Source organism: Hemitrygon akajei, chromosome 7 (genome assembly GCF_048418815.1).
Source record: "Hemitrygon akajei chromosome 7, sHemAka1.3, whole genome shotgun sequence".
Taxonomy (NCBI): Eukaryota; Metazoa; Chordata; class Chondrichthyes; order Myliobatiformes; family Dasyatidae; genus Hemitrygon; species Hemitrygon akajei.
The window spans coordinates 144614440-144629614 of record NC_133130.1 but is presented as its reverse complement, the minus strand read 5'-3'; the positions used below and the strand labels follow the sequence as shown (position 1 = coordinate 144629614).

Genomic DNA, 15175 nt, shown 5'->3' with positions numbered 1-15175 from the left:
TTACTCCTGCAGTTTTTCAACTCAACCCACAAGGATTCTACATCTTGCAATCCTATGTCACCTTTTTCTAAGGATTTGGTATCTTTTTTTTTAACAGAGCCTCCCCACTCTCTCTGCCTACCTATCCTTCTGATACAATGTGTATGCTTGTATTTAAGCTCTTCTTTCAGCCACAATTCAGTAATGCCCACAACATCATACCTGCCAATCTAACTGTGTCGCAAGATCATCTACCTTATTCCGTATAGTGAATTAATAAATTGCTTTTTTTTGGCAGGTCATTCCCACAGGCCAATATGACCTATACAAGGTTAAATACAGATTTATATGCCAAAACTGAAGTGTTTTCTCAAAAGTAGGTGAGAACAGGATACTTAAAAGAATTTTAAAAATGCAAACTTCTTATGTCCTGGATTTTGCAGCAGACCAGGCTTTTAGACAGAACTGTCTTCTCCAAGAACTCCTTCAGTCAAAAATTATGATTACTGGTCTGGTTTTCCACACTCTGCCTGATCTACTTTGTTCCTACATTAATCATCCTGGCATGGCTCCACAATGTCTACTGCAACTTCAACAAGATTAACAGAGCAAGGCACTCTGCCACCCACAGACAAAATGAGTACAAAAATCAGCTATCAACTAATAACTCCACTCATTACTAACCCATTATAAGTTACAGTAGCAAATAACCATACAAATACGGTCAGATAGTGAAAGATTGACCAAGAAGAAAATCTAAGTCATATTCCTAGTGACTCAGCTATTACTTACCTAACAATACAGAATGGGTGCTTGAGCACTTCCGAACCAATTACACTCAGACCCTGCTTAACATTGAGGTGGTGGAGCGCTATGCAGCGTCATTATAACATTATGTAAATAGACACAGTGCCTAGTAAAAATAAATCAAACCTGAGATGTATGATTTTATGCATACATAGTAATTCGTGGAGTAACAATCGCGCAAATGGGCCCAACCTGTACATCAGTGGAGCAGCAACACATCACAACAGCGGCAGAAGGAAGCATCTTATGGTTACACTTCAGAGGAAGGACTAGGCTGTGGGTCCTCCTCCAACTTTAGCTTCTTCTTCAAGTAGGCACTGAGATTTGACTGCCTTTTCTTAAGTTTCCTCTCATGAAGCAGTTCTCAGAAGCAGGAAATCATGTTGAGAACACCTCTTTGCCTTATTGCTTTGCTCCCTGTCAAGGTCATTATCTATGGACTGGTCCATGGTTTGTGTGATCATGGTGATGCTAGTGCTGAGGAATTTTGTGGTGAGATTTCTTGCTGCTGTTCCCTCTTCTCTAACTGTGTCCTCAGATTCACTAAGGGTGCGTTGCTCTGTCAATTTTCGAAGCTCTTCATTATTAAGGCCCTTGCTGTTGGCATTAGCCACCTCACCAGAGATACGTATGCTCTGGAGGTTACTGTGCTGTTTAAATCTATCAAACCAACCTCTGCTGGCTGTGAATGTTACCAACATATCTTCTTCTTCTTGCATGATTGAAGATGCTTCTTGCCTTTTCCATTATTATCTGGCTTGGGGCATGTTTCATTGTGTTTGGTCATGCACCCATACATTTAGACCATTTTCCATTTTTTCAATCGAACGGCTCCTTGAACAAGTCACCTTCATTGATGGTACCTTTGAAGTTTTTATTGCAGGAGCTTTTATCTTGTCTGCATTTTTTTTGTAATTGTTCTGATCGTCAATGTAGCCAATTTCAAAGAGGCGCCAATCAGCTTCCAAACACTGTATCACTTGCAGTTTTACATCCATGCTAAAGCTTTTCCTAGACATCTTAGATGTACTACCCTCACTGAAAATTGCAGGCCATTCACCAGATATTATAGGTGAAAAAAGTGGATCAAATTGGCGAGGGAGCAAGAACATTTGCACAAGTGAGGAAGGCAGACCTTGAACTAATACCATGATTGGGCTGTGAGCAGCTCAGAGCATATGCAAAGTGCTTTCATTGGCTGACTGAATGCTCACTGTAATGGTGGCCAGTCTTGAGAAGTTTTGAGAGATTTTTAGAATGAATTTTTTCATTTTTTAAAATTTCAATAAAGGAATTGAATAACCATGTGTAATGAATTAGGGCAATGCAGGGTCTGAGTGTAATTCCCCAGCTGTACCCAGTGGTCTGATCTCACCTGAAAAAAAGGGAGAGTAACAATTACCCTCAGCATGGGGAGGGGGAAGAATAAGCAAAACCTGTGTGTTAATTGCAGTTTATGAGCCAAAGCAATGCAGTGTTCTGGCTATGCTCTCCCACAGTGCTTTGACAAATGTCTGGACCGTATTCAGCTGGTCTCTCTGCTAAGATAACATTAAGAATGTAAGAAATAAGCAGTTGAATAGGATGTATGGCTACCCAGACTGCTCCATCATTAAGCAAAAATGGTGAACAATCTGATTTTAGCCTAACTTCTAATTTCCTACCTCACCATACCTCTTGATTCTTTTTATGGTTTACTTCAGTCTTGAATATATTCAATAATTGAATCTTCACAGCAATAGTGCATCAGTACCGTACTGAGATGTTGGTCTGAATTGTTGTGCTCTCTAGATTGGGATTTCAATGCACAATCTCCTGATTGATAGACTAGAGTGCTACAGATGAACCATAGACAACATGTTCCAAAACAGAATTTTCTAATAGACCTTCGGAAAAAAATAATTTCTGATTACACAAGGAAAATATGAACAGGAGTAAGCTAGATCTGTTCCCCAATTAAATCATGACTTATCTGCATTTCTTAAATCCAATTTCTTGTTTTGGAACCATAAACTTAAAAGATTAACAGAATCTTAAAATTATTTAAAATTTTCAATTGAGCAAAACTGAAAGGACATTTCCATTACCATCTGTGTGAATACGAGCTAAAATAAAGATCACTTTTTTTTTGGAAACATTCATCAGTTTAGCCTCCACTAATGGGGAAAATAACAGATTTAATCTTTCAGCTCAATGTCATCTCATGTGAAGATGATGTCAAGAAGCCTTTCTTTACGTCAGCCTTAAGAATGGTTTAAGACTATGCACTTTTCCCAGACTCCACCCATCAAACAAAATACTTTTCAAAATTATGTTGATGATAAAATATACAGTATGTATTATTTAAAAGAAATGAAAGTGCAAAGGTTGCCAACAAGGACGATTAAATCTGAATAATACCAAGCATTAACATCTGTACCAGCTTTCCAATCCTCAAGTGCAAACTGATGCCAATATCTTCCTCTCTCTCCATCATCCTGTCAGCCCTAACAGTTCACAGTGAAGGCACATTGGCTCAGAAGAAAATTATTTCAAAACAAAAACCCCAAATGGGACTTTGGTGCTATGGGTAACACAAAAAGTTTGTCTTACAAGTTAAATTCTAGCAACAACATGGCTGGAGTGTGGACATTTTACAATAAACCTGGAAGAGGAAATAGAGATACCACTTAAAATACTATCCATCAGCTGGGATACTGCTCAAATTTCTTACTTAGGAAATCGTCCTTCTGCAGCTTTATAGTCATAATATTATGTTGTACTTTGTTTCTGAAATATTTTGAATTATGTTGAAATCAATACATTTCAGAGGCAGAATACAAAGGTTTGACTACATTGCCTGTTTTGCCCTTCCAAATGGAGTTAAATTACTAGCAATCTTTAATTTTCCTGCAGAATTATTAAAGTGGAAAGAATTAATTTCAGAATTATTTTGCAACTGGCAGGTAACAATCTGGATTTGGAAGAATAAATGCTGAGGAACAGTAGAATGTAAAAATGGATAGGAGCGAATAATCAAGCTACACAAACAGGGATGTGCTAAAATTCATCCTTCGCTGCCTGCATCAAACTTGCCGATGTCCACTGATCTTCGCGTTACAAAGTTGGTTCCACTGAATTTAAAGAAACAAAATTTCAGATGTGAAGTATAATGTGACAAACCACTCAATTGTGCATCTAGCTCAAACACCTGAAGACAGATTTCTACCGCAGTGTAATATAAATTAAATTTTTTCTAAAGCATAGATCATTGGCTCGGCTTCACAAAGAGTAACGAGGCCATCTCTGGGCACTACTTTTAAAGCAGGAGGTCAAACCTTTACACAGAAAACAAAATTATACTTGGAATAAGGGATGAAGCCTACAGAAACTTGGATTGTTCTTGAAGATACTTCAAGTAAATCACAATGAGTCTCAAAACAATGCAGGCCTTTGATAAATAAGGATAAACTGTTTCCTCTAGTAGAAAAGCTGGTAACAAAAGCACACAAATCTAATAACTTGGAAATCCAGAGATTTTTATATACCATGTTATTGTCTTAAATGCACAATCTGATAGGGTAGTGAGGTCAAAATTAATGCAGGTTTCAAAACTTAACTTAAAACAGGAAATAAAAGCAGAGAATGGTCCAACGTTCAGCAAGTCAGGCAACATCACTCACTTTGGGTTGATAATCTTCTATCGAAACAGTTGAGCTACTAACTTTAATACTTTCCACAGATGCTGTCTGATCTGCTGAGCATCTCCACCATTTTCTGTGTTTTCCAGATATCCAGCTCAGCAAATCTGCTTTTAGAAAAATACCCTAGCAAGAAAAGATTGGGTAATATGGGAAAATGAGAGTTTTGTAAAATGCCAGAAAAAGGCAGAAAGGATTAAAAGTCCTCCAGTGACTTCAATATGCAAATATAAATGTATATGACTTTTACATTTTATCCTGGCATGTAATATTGTACATCAGTTACTAACATTACCCCAGATCACTGGTATGCAGGAAAACTTTGCTGGCCGGCTTCACAGATGAATGAAATGTGATAAGTGTGAAACAACTGCCAAAATACTACCAGAATCATATCCTAATTCCAAATACGTCTATTTCATAGTACTGGTGTTCCAAATACTTTAAGTTTGTCCCTGCTGACTACTTTACGCCATGAAAGCCACCAAGTTTCACGGTATTTCCCATGCTCATTTGGGGAGCCCTTACAACAGTACAACCATTAAGCAGAAGTACTTGAACTTTTCCCTAATCCCAATTTATCAACTTAAAAACAGTAACACTGAAATACAAACAAGATTTCATTCAATAGCAAATCTGAGGGTTAAACTCTGATGTTGCTTCATGATAGAAGAAACACTGCTTCTGAAGCCTCCTTAGCTTCTACACATCATCGCTCTCCACCATGAAGAGTCAAAAACCAGGTGATTTTCGTGCACTTCCTCCAACCTGGTCTATTGTGTTAAGCGCTTATGACTTTAGCTCCTCTGTTGGTGAGATTAAACATAGACTAGGTAATCATTTTGCAGAACGCCTGCTCTCTACCTTTGAGAACCATGAGCTTTTAGATTCATGTTTTTTTTCCAAATCTCTTTCCCATTCCCACAGCAATCTGACTGCCACCGTCATGGTGAGGACAAACACAAATTCGGAAAACAGCTCCTCATGGTGGACTACGGTACTGTTTTGGGTAGACTACAGGCCAAATGCACCACATTGAATTTTGCCTTTCCAGGTAACCCGCTTTCTGCGTTTCTTTCTCATGTCTACCTGGTCTAACCCTAGTGCTAAAAAATGTGATAGCATTGCTGCGGTGGTAGCTTCTTCAAATCATTCTTAGAGAATGTGAACAACATGGCCAGTGACTTGAACCAACACAAGTTGAACAATCTGCTGCAAAGTCCACTCTTAGCTGAGCTGATAACCCTGTGGGCAGACTTTCTGGAACACCTCCATCACAACAATGGAGAGCTATCCGCATTCTGGATATCATACATTGACATGGTAGAGAACGTGGGCTTCTGCGCGCCTCTCGTGAAGGGGACTGGGAGTTGCACCTCCATGCTGTAAGAACCATGATCCCATGGTGCTTTACCTATGATAAGATGAATTATGCCAGGTACCTGTCCTCTTACTTTGTTCAGACGATGAAACCCCCCCCCCCCCCAGAAAAGAATCCTTCTGTGTGTGAGGCCTTCAAGACAGGCCAATTCTCAGTGCAGTTGTCAAGTAACAACCTGTTTTGGCAGATCGCTGTGGACCAGGCTATTAAAGCCACAGTGAACAAAGACACACAGACTCCTGGAGACACATCACAGTTCAGCCTGAATGCTGGAGCTATCAAGCGTTACTACATAACAGCTGAGCACCGCAGTGCATTCCTGGGACAGTTAAGGGAGATGGTGCAAGGCAACAAATCAGAGCTTTGTCATGCGGAACTACAGCAGCTAAGAATCCAGAAAGATGAGGAAGCCGTTTCAGCAGTTAGACTTGTACATGAATGCACGAACCCATTTGCAGAGAAGCAGGACCTCATTAGCATCTCTATGGCAAAGGCAGCCCCCAAGGACATTGCCTCCGACCTGATGAAGGCATATGAGATTGGTGAGCAATGCTATGCAACCTTCAAGGATAACAGACTAGAGGAAGACCCACCAGCAAAGAAGTTCCATGACCCAATGAAAACCAACAAGCTGAAAACATTCAGTGATATGTGTGAGAAGAAAGAAGTGAAATCAAATGAGAGGGCGATCATCTTGAAAGCAGACAGGTCTTTGTTTGGATGCACACAGATGGTGAGGCAGTGGAGGAGCTTCCTGGCCAAAGTCAGCAACAAAAATAGTCTCATTAGCTTCATAGTCCATGAATGGAGGAAGGCGGAGTACAGAGCAAAGCTACAGGGGAAGATTCTGTATGCAACTGTGAATGACAAATGTTACAGAATTACATCTCAAGACAGTGAGGAGGTGTCAGCTCTTCAGTGTCAGCAAGAAGCAGATGGCCACCTACATCTTCATGCTGCCCATGTCACAAGAGAGAGATATCAATCTGTAGTGATCTGCTCAGAAGACACAGATGTCTTTATCATGTCTTTAGCATTTTGTGACAAGATTGAGGCCTCATTGTTCCAGAAGTGTGGCACTAGAACCCATACAAGGCTTGTAGACATCAGGAAGGTTGCTGCCACTGTTGGCACAGAAGTTTGTAGGGCTCTCATCGGGTTGCATGCATATACAGGATGTGACACTGTAAGCGCTTTTGCAGGCAAAGGGAAGACAAGTGCCCTAAAACTTCTGATCAGCAACAGGGAAACTCAGGATACATTCTTAGAGTTGGGTCAGGAATGGGACCTCTCCCCAGAACTGATGGACAAACTGGAGGCATTTACATGTCAACCAACACACACAAAATGTTGGTGGAACACAGCAGGCCAGGCAGCATCTATAAGAAGAAGCACTGTCGACGTTTCAGGCCGAGACCCTTCCTCAGGACTGTCTCCTGTATGCCCCAAAAGCATCGACCACCAAGGTCATTGAGCTCAGGTATCACCTTTTCTGTGCCAAAAAAGGTAAAATCAAAAGTCATCAACTCCCACCAAGCAAGGACTGCTTAACAAAGCATGCACAGCAAGCCAGCTACCAGGCTGATATATGGAGAAGATGTTTGGAGAAGGACCCACAAGTGCCAAGCCCTGTTGGCAGAGGATGGAAAATGAAGAGAGAAGAGGAAGCTGAACAGTTGATGGTGCACTGGATGGAAAGCCAGCCAGCACCTGATGCCATCCTGGATATACTGGCCTGTAAATGTCCAATAAAATGTTCACTCCCAAGATGTATGTGTGTTGCAAATGGCCTCAGGTGTACTGACATGTGTAGACTGGAAGACTGTGAGAACCAGGCATCCACCTCAGAGAGTGTGGAAAGTTCAGGTTATGCAAGTATGGAAAACCAAGTATGGAAAGCAGTCTTTGATTAAATGTACAGTATTCATTTTACAACCAAATAGGGCCTAGGTTATGGCTGTGTGGAACCCCACATTTGAATTATTGTACTGTAATTCTATATGCTATGACAAAAGCTTAAGATTGTTTTGATTTGATACAAAAAGGAAAATATCATGACATTGATAAAACTCCAGAAATCTCTCCAAATGAGGTTTTTTACCTTTTGTGGGATGGGATAACATTTTCTGCTGTACTGATGTTAATATGGAATAGATACAAAAAGTGATTACTTATTTGAAGTAATAAAGCTACCACTGGTGCAATGCTATGACATATTTTCTAACTCTAGAGATGTATACCAAAAATCACTGTGAGCATTACTCTCCTCAGATGGTACTGGCTCACGGACTAACCAGCCTACCCCAGTTCTCTCTCTTCTTGTTCACCTTTTTCACTCCTACCCCACCACCCCTAGACTCAGCACCCTTTCCCGTGATTCGATCTGCTCATCATCAGGGTCTCCCAATTTGGAGTTCACGGACCTTTCAGTTAATGGTAGGTGTTCACAGCATCGAAAAAGGTTGAGAGTCCCTGCTGCGTACCTATCTACCTGGGTTCCTTCTCGTCTCTTCGTGCACCCCTAACCCTTCTCTCTTCTGGTTCCACTTACTGCCGCCGACCCTACATCTCAGCCTTCCCTCTCACTTCAATATACCGGGTTCCTTCCAGTCCACACTGGTGCCGAAACGTCGATTATCCGTCCCTTTGCTGCCGCCGAGTCCCTCATTCCCTCCGCACGACGATCGGTGCACGTGCACGATCCCAGTTGGGAGGGGGGGAGGCGCGTGGCCGTGTGCCTTGGCGAGCTTGACACGCGACACCGGGCAGCGGGCCGGACTTTTTCACGTCGTCGTCGTTCACCGCTTTGCAAGTGAAGCAAAGCCCGCGGTCGTCTTTGCCGGTGAGGCTCCAGCCGCCTCCGGGGCCTGGCGCTGGCGCTGGCGCCGCCGTCGCCAGTCTGCGCGGTGACCCGCTCGTGTGTGACGGGGCGCGGAGGGTAGTAGTAGCGGGAAGCTCCCCGGACCGCGCCTGCCTTGAAGCAATAGTCGACAAACGCTGGCGCTGGTGACGAAAGGGTACCGTCGCCGCTAAAGTTTGCGCTTTGGCCGGTTGATGAATGAGCCACCTTGCCCGACAGATTGTCTGAGGGAAGTTCTAGTGGTGAGGTGAGGGAGTTCTGCAAAACAACGGTCACGCCCGGCCAGACGAGGCTTTATTCGCGATTCTAAATTATTTGGATTTATACATGGAGTCGTGCCCTACTGTTTGGTAATTTGGGGAACGTAGGAAGTGTATTATTGCCTATGTGTGAAATTACCAGAGACAGTGGAGCCACTCGGTCCCATTCCCGCATATGTTTTATTTCCCGCTCTAGGAGGAGACCTGTAACTTCCTACGTTAGCTAACGAGTAAATGTAGTTTGTGGTCGTGCTGGGGGAACACAACAAAATGAGATTGCTGGAAATATGAAGCCATTCGTATTTTAAATTGTGTTGAGTGACCTTTAGAAAAACATGTAACAACGGGAACCTGTATTGGTCTATGCTTTTTCTTTCTTTGTGTTGTATGTGGGGAAGTCCTTGTCTTGGACCTATTGAGGCCTGTTGCTTGAATATCAATACTCTTTTGTCGCTGGTTTCTAATCAGGAAAGAAAGGGAAAGTTTCATCAACTTTACTGCCAATCTCTGCTTTCACGTGGTCCATCTCTATTAATACTATTTTTTATATTTCTCTATCCATTTCAGGAGATGGTAAGAATTATCCCTCACAAGCCCACTGTTACCTTGAGTACACTTCTCACAGTCCTGTAAGGCTCTTCCATTCTTCCAGCTTTTCTTTGCCCCCATTCTCCGTACTAGTCCTTTGAGAATAACAGTTAAAGGTTTTTACAGTACCGTTTACCGACTCAACCACATCTGCTCCATTTCTTACACTTTTCTTCTTGTGCTTATATCACCCGGAGTAAGAGTAAGGGACCCTTTATCATCACTGTTCATGATGCCAATATTCAATACAGTTTCTCTATCTCTTTTTAAGGATTCTGAGATGTCAATTTATACTTGAGTACCCTGGTTCACTCTGTCAGATCCCCCCTTACACTCCCACTGTAACACTCATATTTGGTTTCCTCCACTATTCCAGCGAAACCAAAGGAATAGCATCTAATCTTTTGGCTAACACAATATTGGTTTCTGAATTTGATGATAACATCAATCAAGCATTCCATTTTTGTTCCAGGATTTAATAAATATTTCTCTTTTAATTTCAGATGTTAATCATCTACTTGTACTTCTGTTATCCACTATTCTTCAGCACCCTCTTTTAGCCGGCACCATTGCTCATTCTGTCATCCAGTTTCTTACAGTGTCATGTTATCACAAACCCTCCCTTTTGATCTGTCTACTCCTACTGATTTTTTTCCTCTGGAGGTTAACTTTATCCACTTCTGACAATAGGTCTTTTACTCTCTATGGATACTACCTGACCTGATTATTTATGGTATTTTTTGCTTACCATCTTTGTTGTTTCATTATTATGATGTGTTGCCATTTGAAAATATTGTGGCCAGCCATTTCTGTCATTGTTTTCTATTGCTTGTAAATTATAAAAAAGGAAGTTTCTGAAGGTGAGTCATTGACTTAATGCTGCTCCCTTTGCATTTGTAACATGACCACATTTCAAATATGTGAAAATAATATCCATTTATACTTGTGAAAATCTATCTTTGTCAGCTCTGTGCAATTTTTTGTGTTTTTAAAATCATGCAGATTGAAACATGAATTTTGGGGAAACAGAAATGAAATAATAATTAAATATTTAATGATGTAATGTGATAGCTGAATTGCTTAAGTATCAATTTGCTGAAATCAATGCGATCTATAGAATCCACTTTGAATTTTCTATCTAAAATGTTGGGATTTTCCAAAGGTGTTTTGAGATTATATATATCTATGCTGGATGAATTGTTAATGTTTCATTTCCTTCTTGAACAGAATAAAAATCAGTATGGCAACTTCTGTTGATAAAAGCTACAGTATGACTTGGGCAAAATTTCATAGTGAATCGACAATTAAGGTTATGAAATTGTTGAGAAAAAGTAAAAGCTTGGATACACTACTGGAAACCACCAACTGGATACTAAAAGATATCCCAGAATATAATACAGTTACAACTTTGCAACCAATATCTTTGCCAACGTTGCCACTTACAAGATGGGAGCTTCTGCTTCATGAACATGGAGAAGACAATTTTTTGCATCCCAGAAGGAGCTTTACATCGAGCAAGAGCTGTCCATCACTTGTGTGCAGGCCGGAATCCTCTGCAGTCTTCATGTTACATAGCGCCATTGATTCTTACTGTGGAGGTTAGATGAAGTTTTAGACTTTATATTCACAAGAACTTAGCTAGCCTCTTGCTACTTCAATGCACAAGCCAAATTTACATTTATCTGCATATTTGAACTGTTTTACAAATGCTTTAAATTTACTTTAAGCTTATTTTGTTAGAAACAATGTTGGAAATTCTGCTTTTTAAAAAAAACTAGTTAGATATGTGTGTTTTCAATCACAAATTGAATTTGGTTTCAAAGAATTCAGTAAAATATAAATATTTGAGCTGATCTGTGATGGCAGAAAGGAAATCGATCAGTGCTAACTAAGTACATGATTTTGTATAAAATGTTTTCTTGCATTACACAAGTTTTAAAGCATAATACAGACTGGATTTTTTTATTATTGTCATTTTCATGCTTTTGTAAGCATGTGTTCTTTCCCTGATGGTACATCAGCCTCTTTCCTGACTATTCTGACTTAAATGTTAATGTAATCAATGATGCAAATAATTCTGTGTTGATTCAAAGTAATTGCATCAAAGTAAACAGCATAGATGTGTGCAAGCCTCAAGGAATCTGATTTGGCAAGACTTTGGTGCAATTTAACCTATTCCTTATATATTTAACAGAAATTCCAAGTATTGCCAGTCAACCTGAAGATGTTTCTAGTGAGGAAACAAATCAGTAAGTTGAAACTTTAACGCTAAAACATCTCTTTGATGTTACTAATAATGAGATGGAGAATAAGTTAGTTTAATAATTTATAGGAATAGATGAGCCGGATTTCTGTTTTTTCAAGCAGTATTTTGAGTACATTCATCTGAACATATAAATATGTGGCCTTTATTTTTCTTCCGCTGTGAGTCGTTTTCACCCCTTTGCAGATGTAATGCTAAAAATATACAGCATTCTGATGCTCAGTAGAACTCAATATTGCTGTTGGTGTCAGTAAGTTAGAAGAGAGTAACTTATGCATAAAGCATTCAGTGCATCATGAAATGACTTCTCTAAAGAAGGATGTCAAGTGAAGAATAGTGGAGCACCTACTTTTCAGTTTTGTTTCAAGCTTTTAAGGGCATTACTAACATTTTCCCATTCATAGTTGTTGTGAAATTGAGATTGCTTTGTCATCCTGAGCTGCTTTAATCTGATGGCAAAGATATTTCTACAGTTTTGTTTAGTACAGCTTCCAAACTTTTGATCTAATATTTAAAGCAAAAGAGATATATTGATATTTTGATCGAATATTAATGCAAGGGATCATAAGGAGAATATTTCTTGACTGAGATCATTGTATTCCAATATATCTGCTGCATTTGTCTTACCAGCTGAATTCAATAAGTTAAGTTGGTCTTGTAAAGAAGCTTTGCAGATGTGCTGGGGTGGTATAGTATAAGAAGGTGTCTAAACTGTTGGGAAACAGTTGCATATGAGGGCCACCAGGGTTAAAGAATTTTGAGATCTGCTTCTTGGGTATTATCATGTTGAAGGTTGAACTGAAATCAATCAATAGCATCTTGATGTATGTATTCTTATTGTGGAGGTAACCTAGAGTTGAATTTAGTGCAAGGGTGGTAACATCCTGCATACACTTACTTTTCCTGTATGACAATTACAAGGGGTCCAGATTGTTTGGGAGGCTGGCAGTGTGTGGACTAATATCAGTCTCTTAAATTATTTGATAATGGCTGATGTTAGAGCTACTGGTCAGTAGTTATTGAGACAGGACAGTTCGCGCCTTTGTTCAACATTTGAATCTCCAATACATATAATTATTTCAGGCTTTTTGGGATTTCTTCTATCATCCACTTTCTTTTAGACTATATAGTAATTTAAACCATGAGATTATTTAGAATCTTCCTTCAACACCCTCATTCTTGAACATTTTTAACTTGGGAGAATAATCCCAATTTCTCTAGTATTCTTACATATGATGCCCCTCATCCTTTCCTGAGGCTTTGTATCCCTTTTGCAGTATGGAATGCAGAATCGGATCCAAGGTTCTAGTTGATGTAGAAGGGTGTTCCATAACTTGAGTGTGTTGGCTTGCTGAATGCTCATAGTACTTGAGTGTTGTTTTCATGGAGATAAAATTGTCTTTCAAATGGAAATTTATTCCGCTTGTACTGTCTGTATTTCAGTTTATAGAATATTGACAGAGAAGATATTCCAGAGAGGCAGTTTCATTTAGTTTTTTTTTAATTTTTTTAAGTTTGGGTCTTGAAAATAAAATTTAATTTCTTTGAAGCATAGAATTTCCCACCAAATAAAAGCTGTCCTAAATAGTAAATTAAAAGTTCAAAGTACATTTATTGTCAAAGAATGTATACTATATACAATCTTGAGATTCATCTCTTTAGAGGAGGTTACAGATAAAAAGAAACCTAATAGAACCCATTTTTTAAAAAAAGGACTGTGATATACCCAATGTGCAAAAAATAAACAAATCGTGCAAAAAAAAACAAATCATGCAAACAATAAAAAGTAAACAAATAACATTCAGAAGTGACATTCATGAAGGTGAGTTCATAGCCACAAAGCCAGTCGTTCCTGCAGCCAGTCCAGGAGCCTGTTAGTTCAAGATTCATGTGATATCATGAATGGGGCTGAGAATTGTGTGAAGACTAAGTCTATTTATTGCAGTATGTCCTTGGCAGGTAAAATTTACAAGCGGTAATACAAAGCAGGCAAAATCTAACCCACAGTTGTGCAGAATTCTTCACTCCTCCCACTCTTTATGTTCATTCTTTTTCTGTTCTTTTCTGGCTAGTCTGTGTCTCTTTTCCACATCCATCCCCTGTCCTCGGGTTGCCAAGAGTCCCTCATTGTAAGGATTAATACATTAAATAGGATGTCCAATTCAAAATTGTAATTGAACCATCTATTGCCCTTATTTTCCCCACCCAATCGACAAAGGTAAAGTCCTGAGCCTAAAGGAAACAATATCCTATATCTGTAATTGGTAGTGATCCCCACTAAACAAAAAAAACACATCAAAAATTTATGAACTAGCAATTATCCCAGCAGTGATCCTGGAAGAGCTGTATATATCTGCTTGATAAGACTCAAACACATCCCATAAAGGATAGAAGCAGAATTAGATAACTCGGCCCATTGAATTTCCTCTGCCATTTGTGGCTTTGTGATTATGGCTGATTTATTATCCCTCTCATCCTCATTCTCCTGCCTTCTTCCTGTAACCTTTGGCACCCTTACTAATCAGAAACCAATCCTTTAAATAAAACTCTGCTTTAAATATACCTAATAACTTGACCTCCACAGCCGTCTGTGGCAATGAATTCCACAGATTCACCACTCTCTAGCTAATGAAATTCCTCCACATCTCTATTCTAAAAAGAAGTTCTTGTATTCTGAAGCTGCGCCCTCTGGTCCTAGACTCTCCCAGTATTGGGAATATCCTTTCACGTCCACTTTATCCGAATGAAATAATGATCCTTCAGTCATGGTCGACCATGGATATTGCAACCTTGCTGTCCAGATACACAAGCCTGGGGAGTACGAGGCGGAGAGCAAGCTGCTGCCCATGTAGGAAGCACCCCCGCCCCCCCATCCCCACACATCTGATGAACCCAAAGGAACAGCAGAGACCGATACAGTTCGGTACCAGCAGTGTCTGAGGAGTCGCCAGTCAGTGTTGACCCAACATAAGACTACCCTAGGAACTCCAGCTTTGGATTTTTACTTCCGGGGTTTACTTCCAAAGCCTTCCCCATGAGAGGGTATAGCCGCAAGGCAGCTGAGGTTTGAGATCGGAGTTCACCTTCTAGATGAGCTGCCAACCATGGCTGACAAGCCTCTGCTGTCCAAAACATCTGGTTTTAAGGCACCAGTAACTTCCCTTTGCCCCTTCTGTCAGTAGAAAAGATTCCGCCGGGCTTAGTAGCTAAGCCTCATGTGAAGGTCAGGAGCTGGGCTTGGTTGTCAGAGGCTATTTGAGGCACATGCCATTGGGAGAATTTAATAGGTAATGGGAGCTTGTCCCCATTACCACCCCCAGCTATAACAACCTTAAGGAACCACTCTATCTGTACCTT

At 40.1% G+C, this 15175-nt stretch overlaps 1 protein-coding gene across 6 annotated transcripts in view; it reads left to right on the top strand.

The window, feature by feature from the left end:
* The first annotated feature begins 8247 nt into the window (after positions 1-8247).
* The window catches only part of LOC140730083 (uncharacterized), a 64271-nt gene continuing 57343 nt past the window's right edge, over positions 8248-15175 (top strand). For 4 of the 6 annotated variants that reach the window (XM_073050218.1, XM_073050215.1, XM_073050217.1 and 1 more), the window contains exons 1-3: positions 8643-8954; positions 10783-11153; positions 11750-11804. In XM_073050218.1, coding sequence (XP_072906319.1) covers positions 8902-8954; positions 10783-11153; positions 11750-11804 — 479 coding nt within the window. In that variant the 5' untranslated portion in view covers positions 8643-8901. Of the gene's footprint in view, positions 8284-8581; positions 8955-10782; positions 11154-11749; positions 11805-15175 lie in introns of those variants that run through there. The other 2 variants (XM_073050220.1, XM_073050219.1) reach the window with 2 other exon arrangements.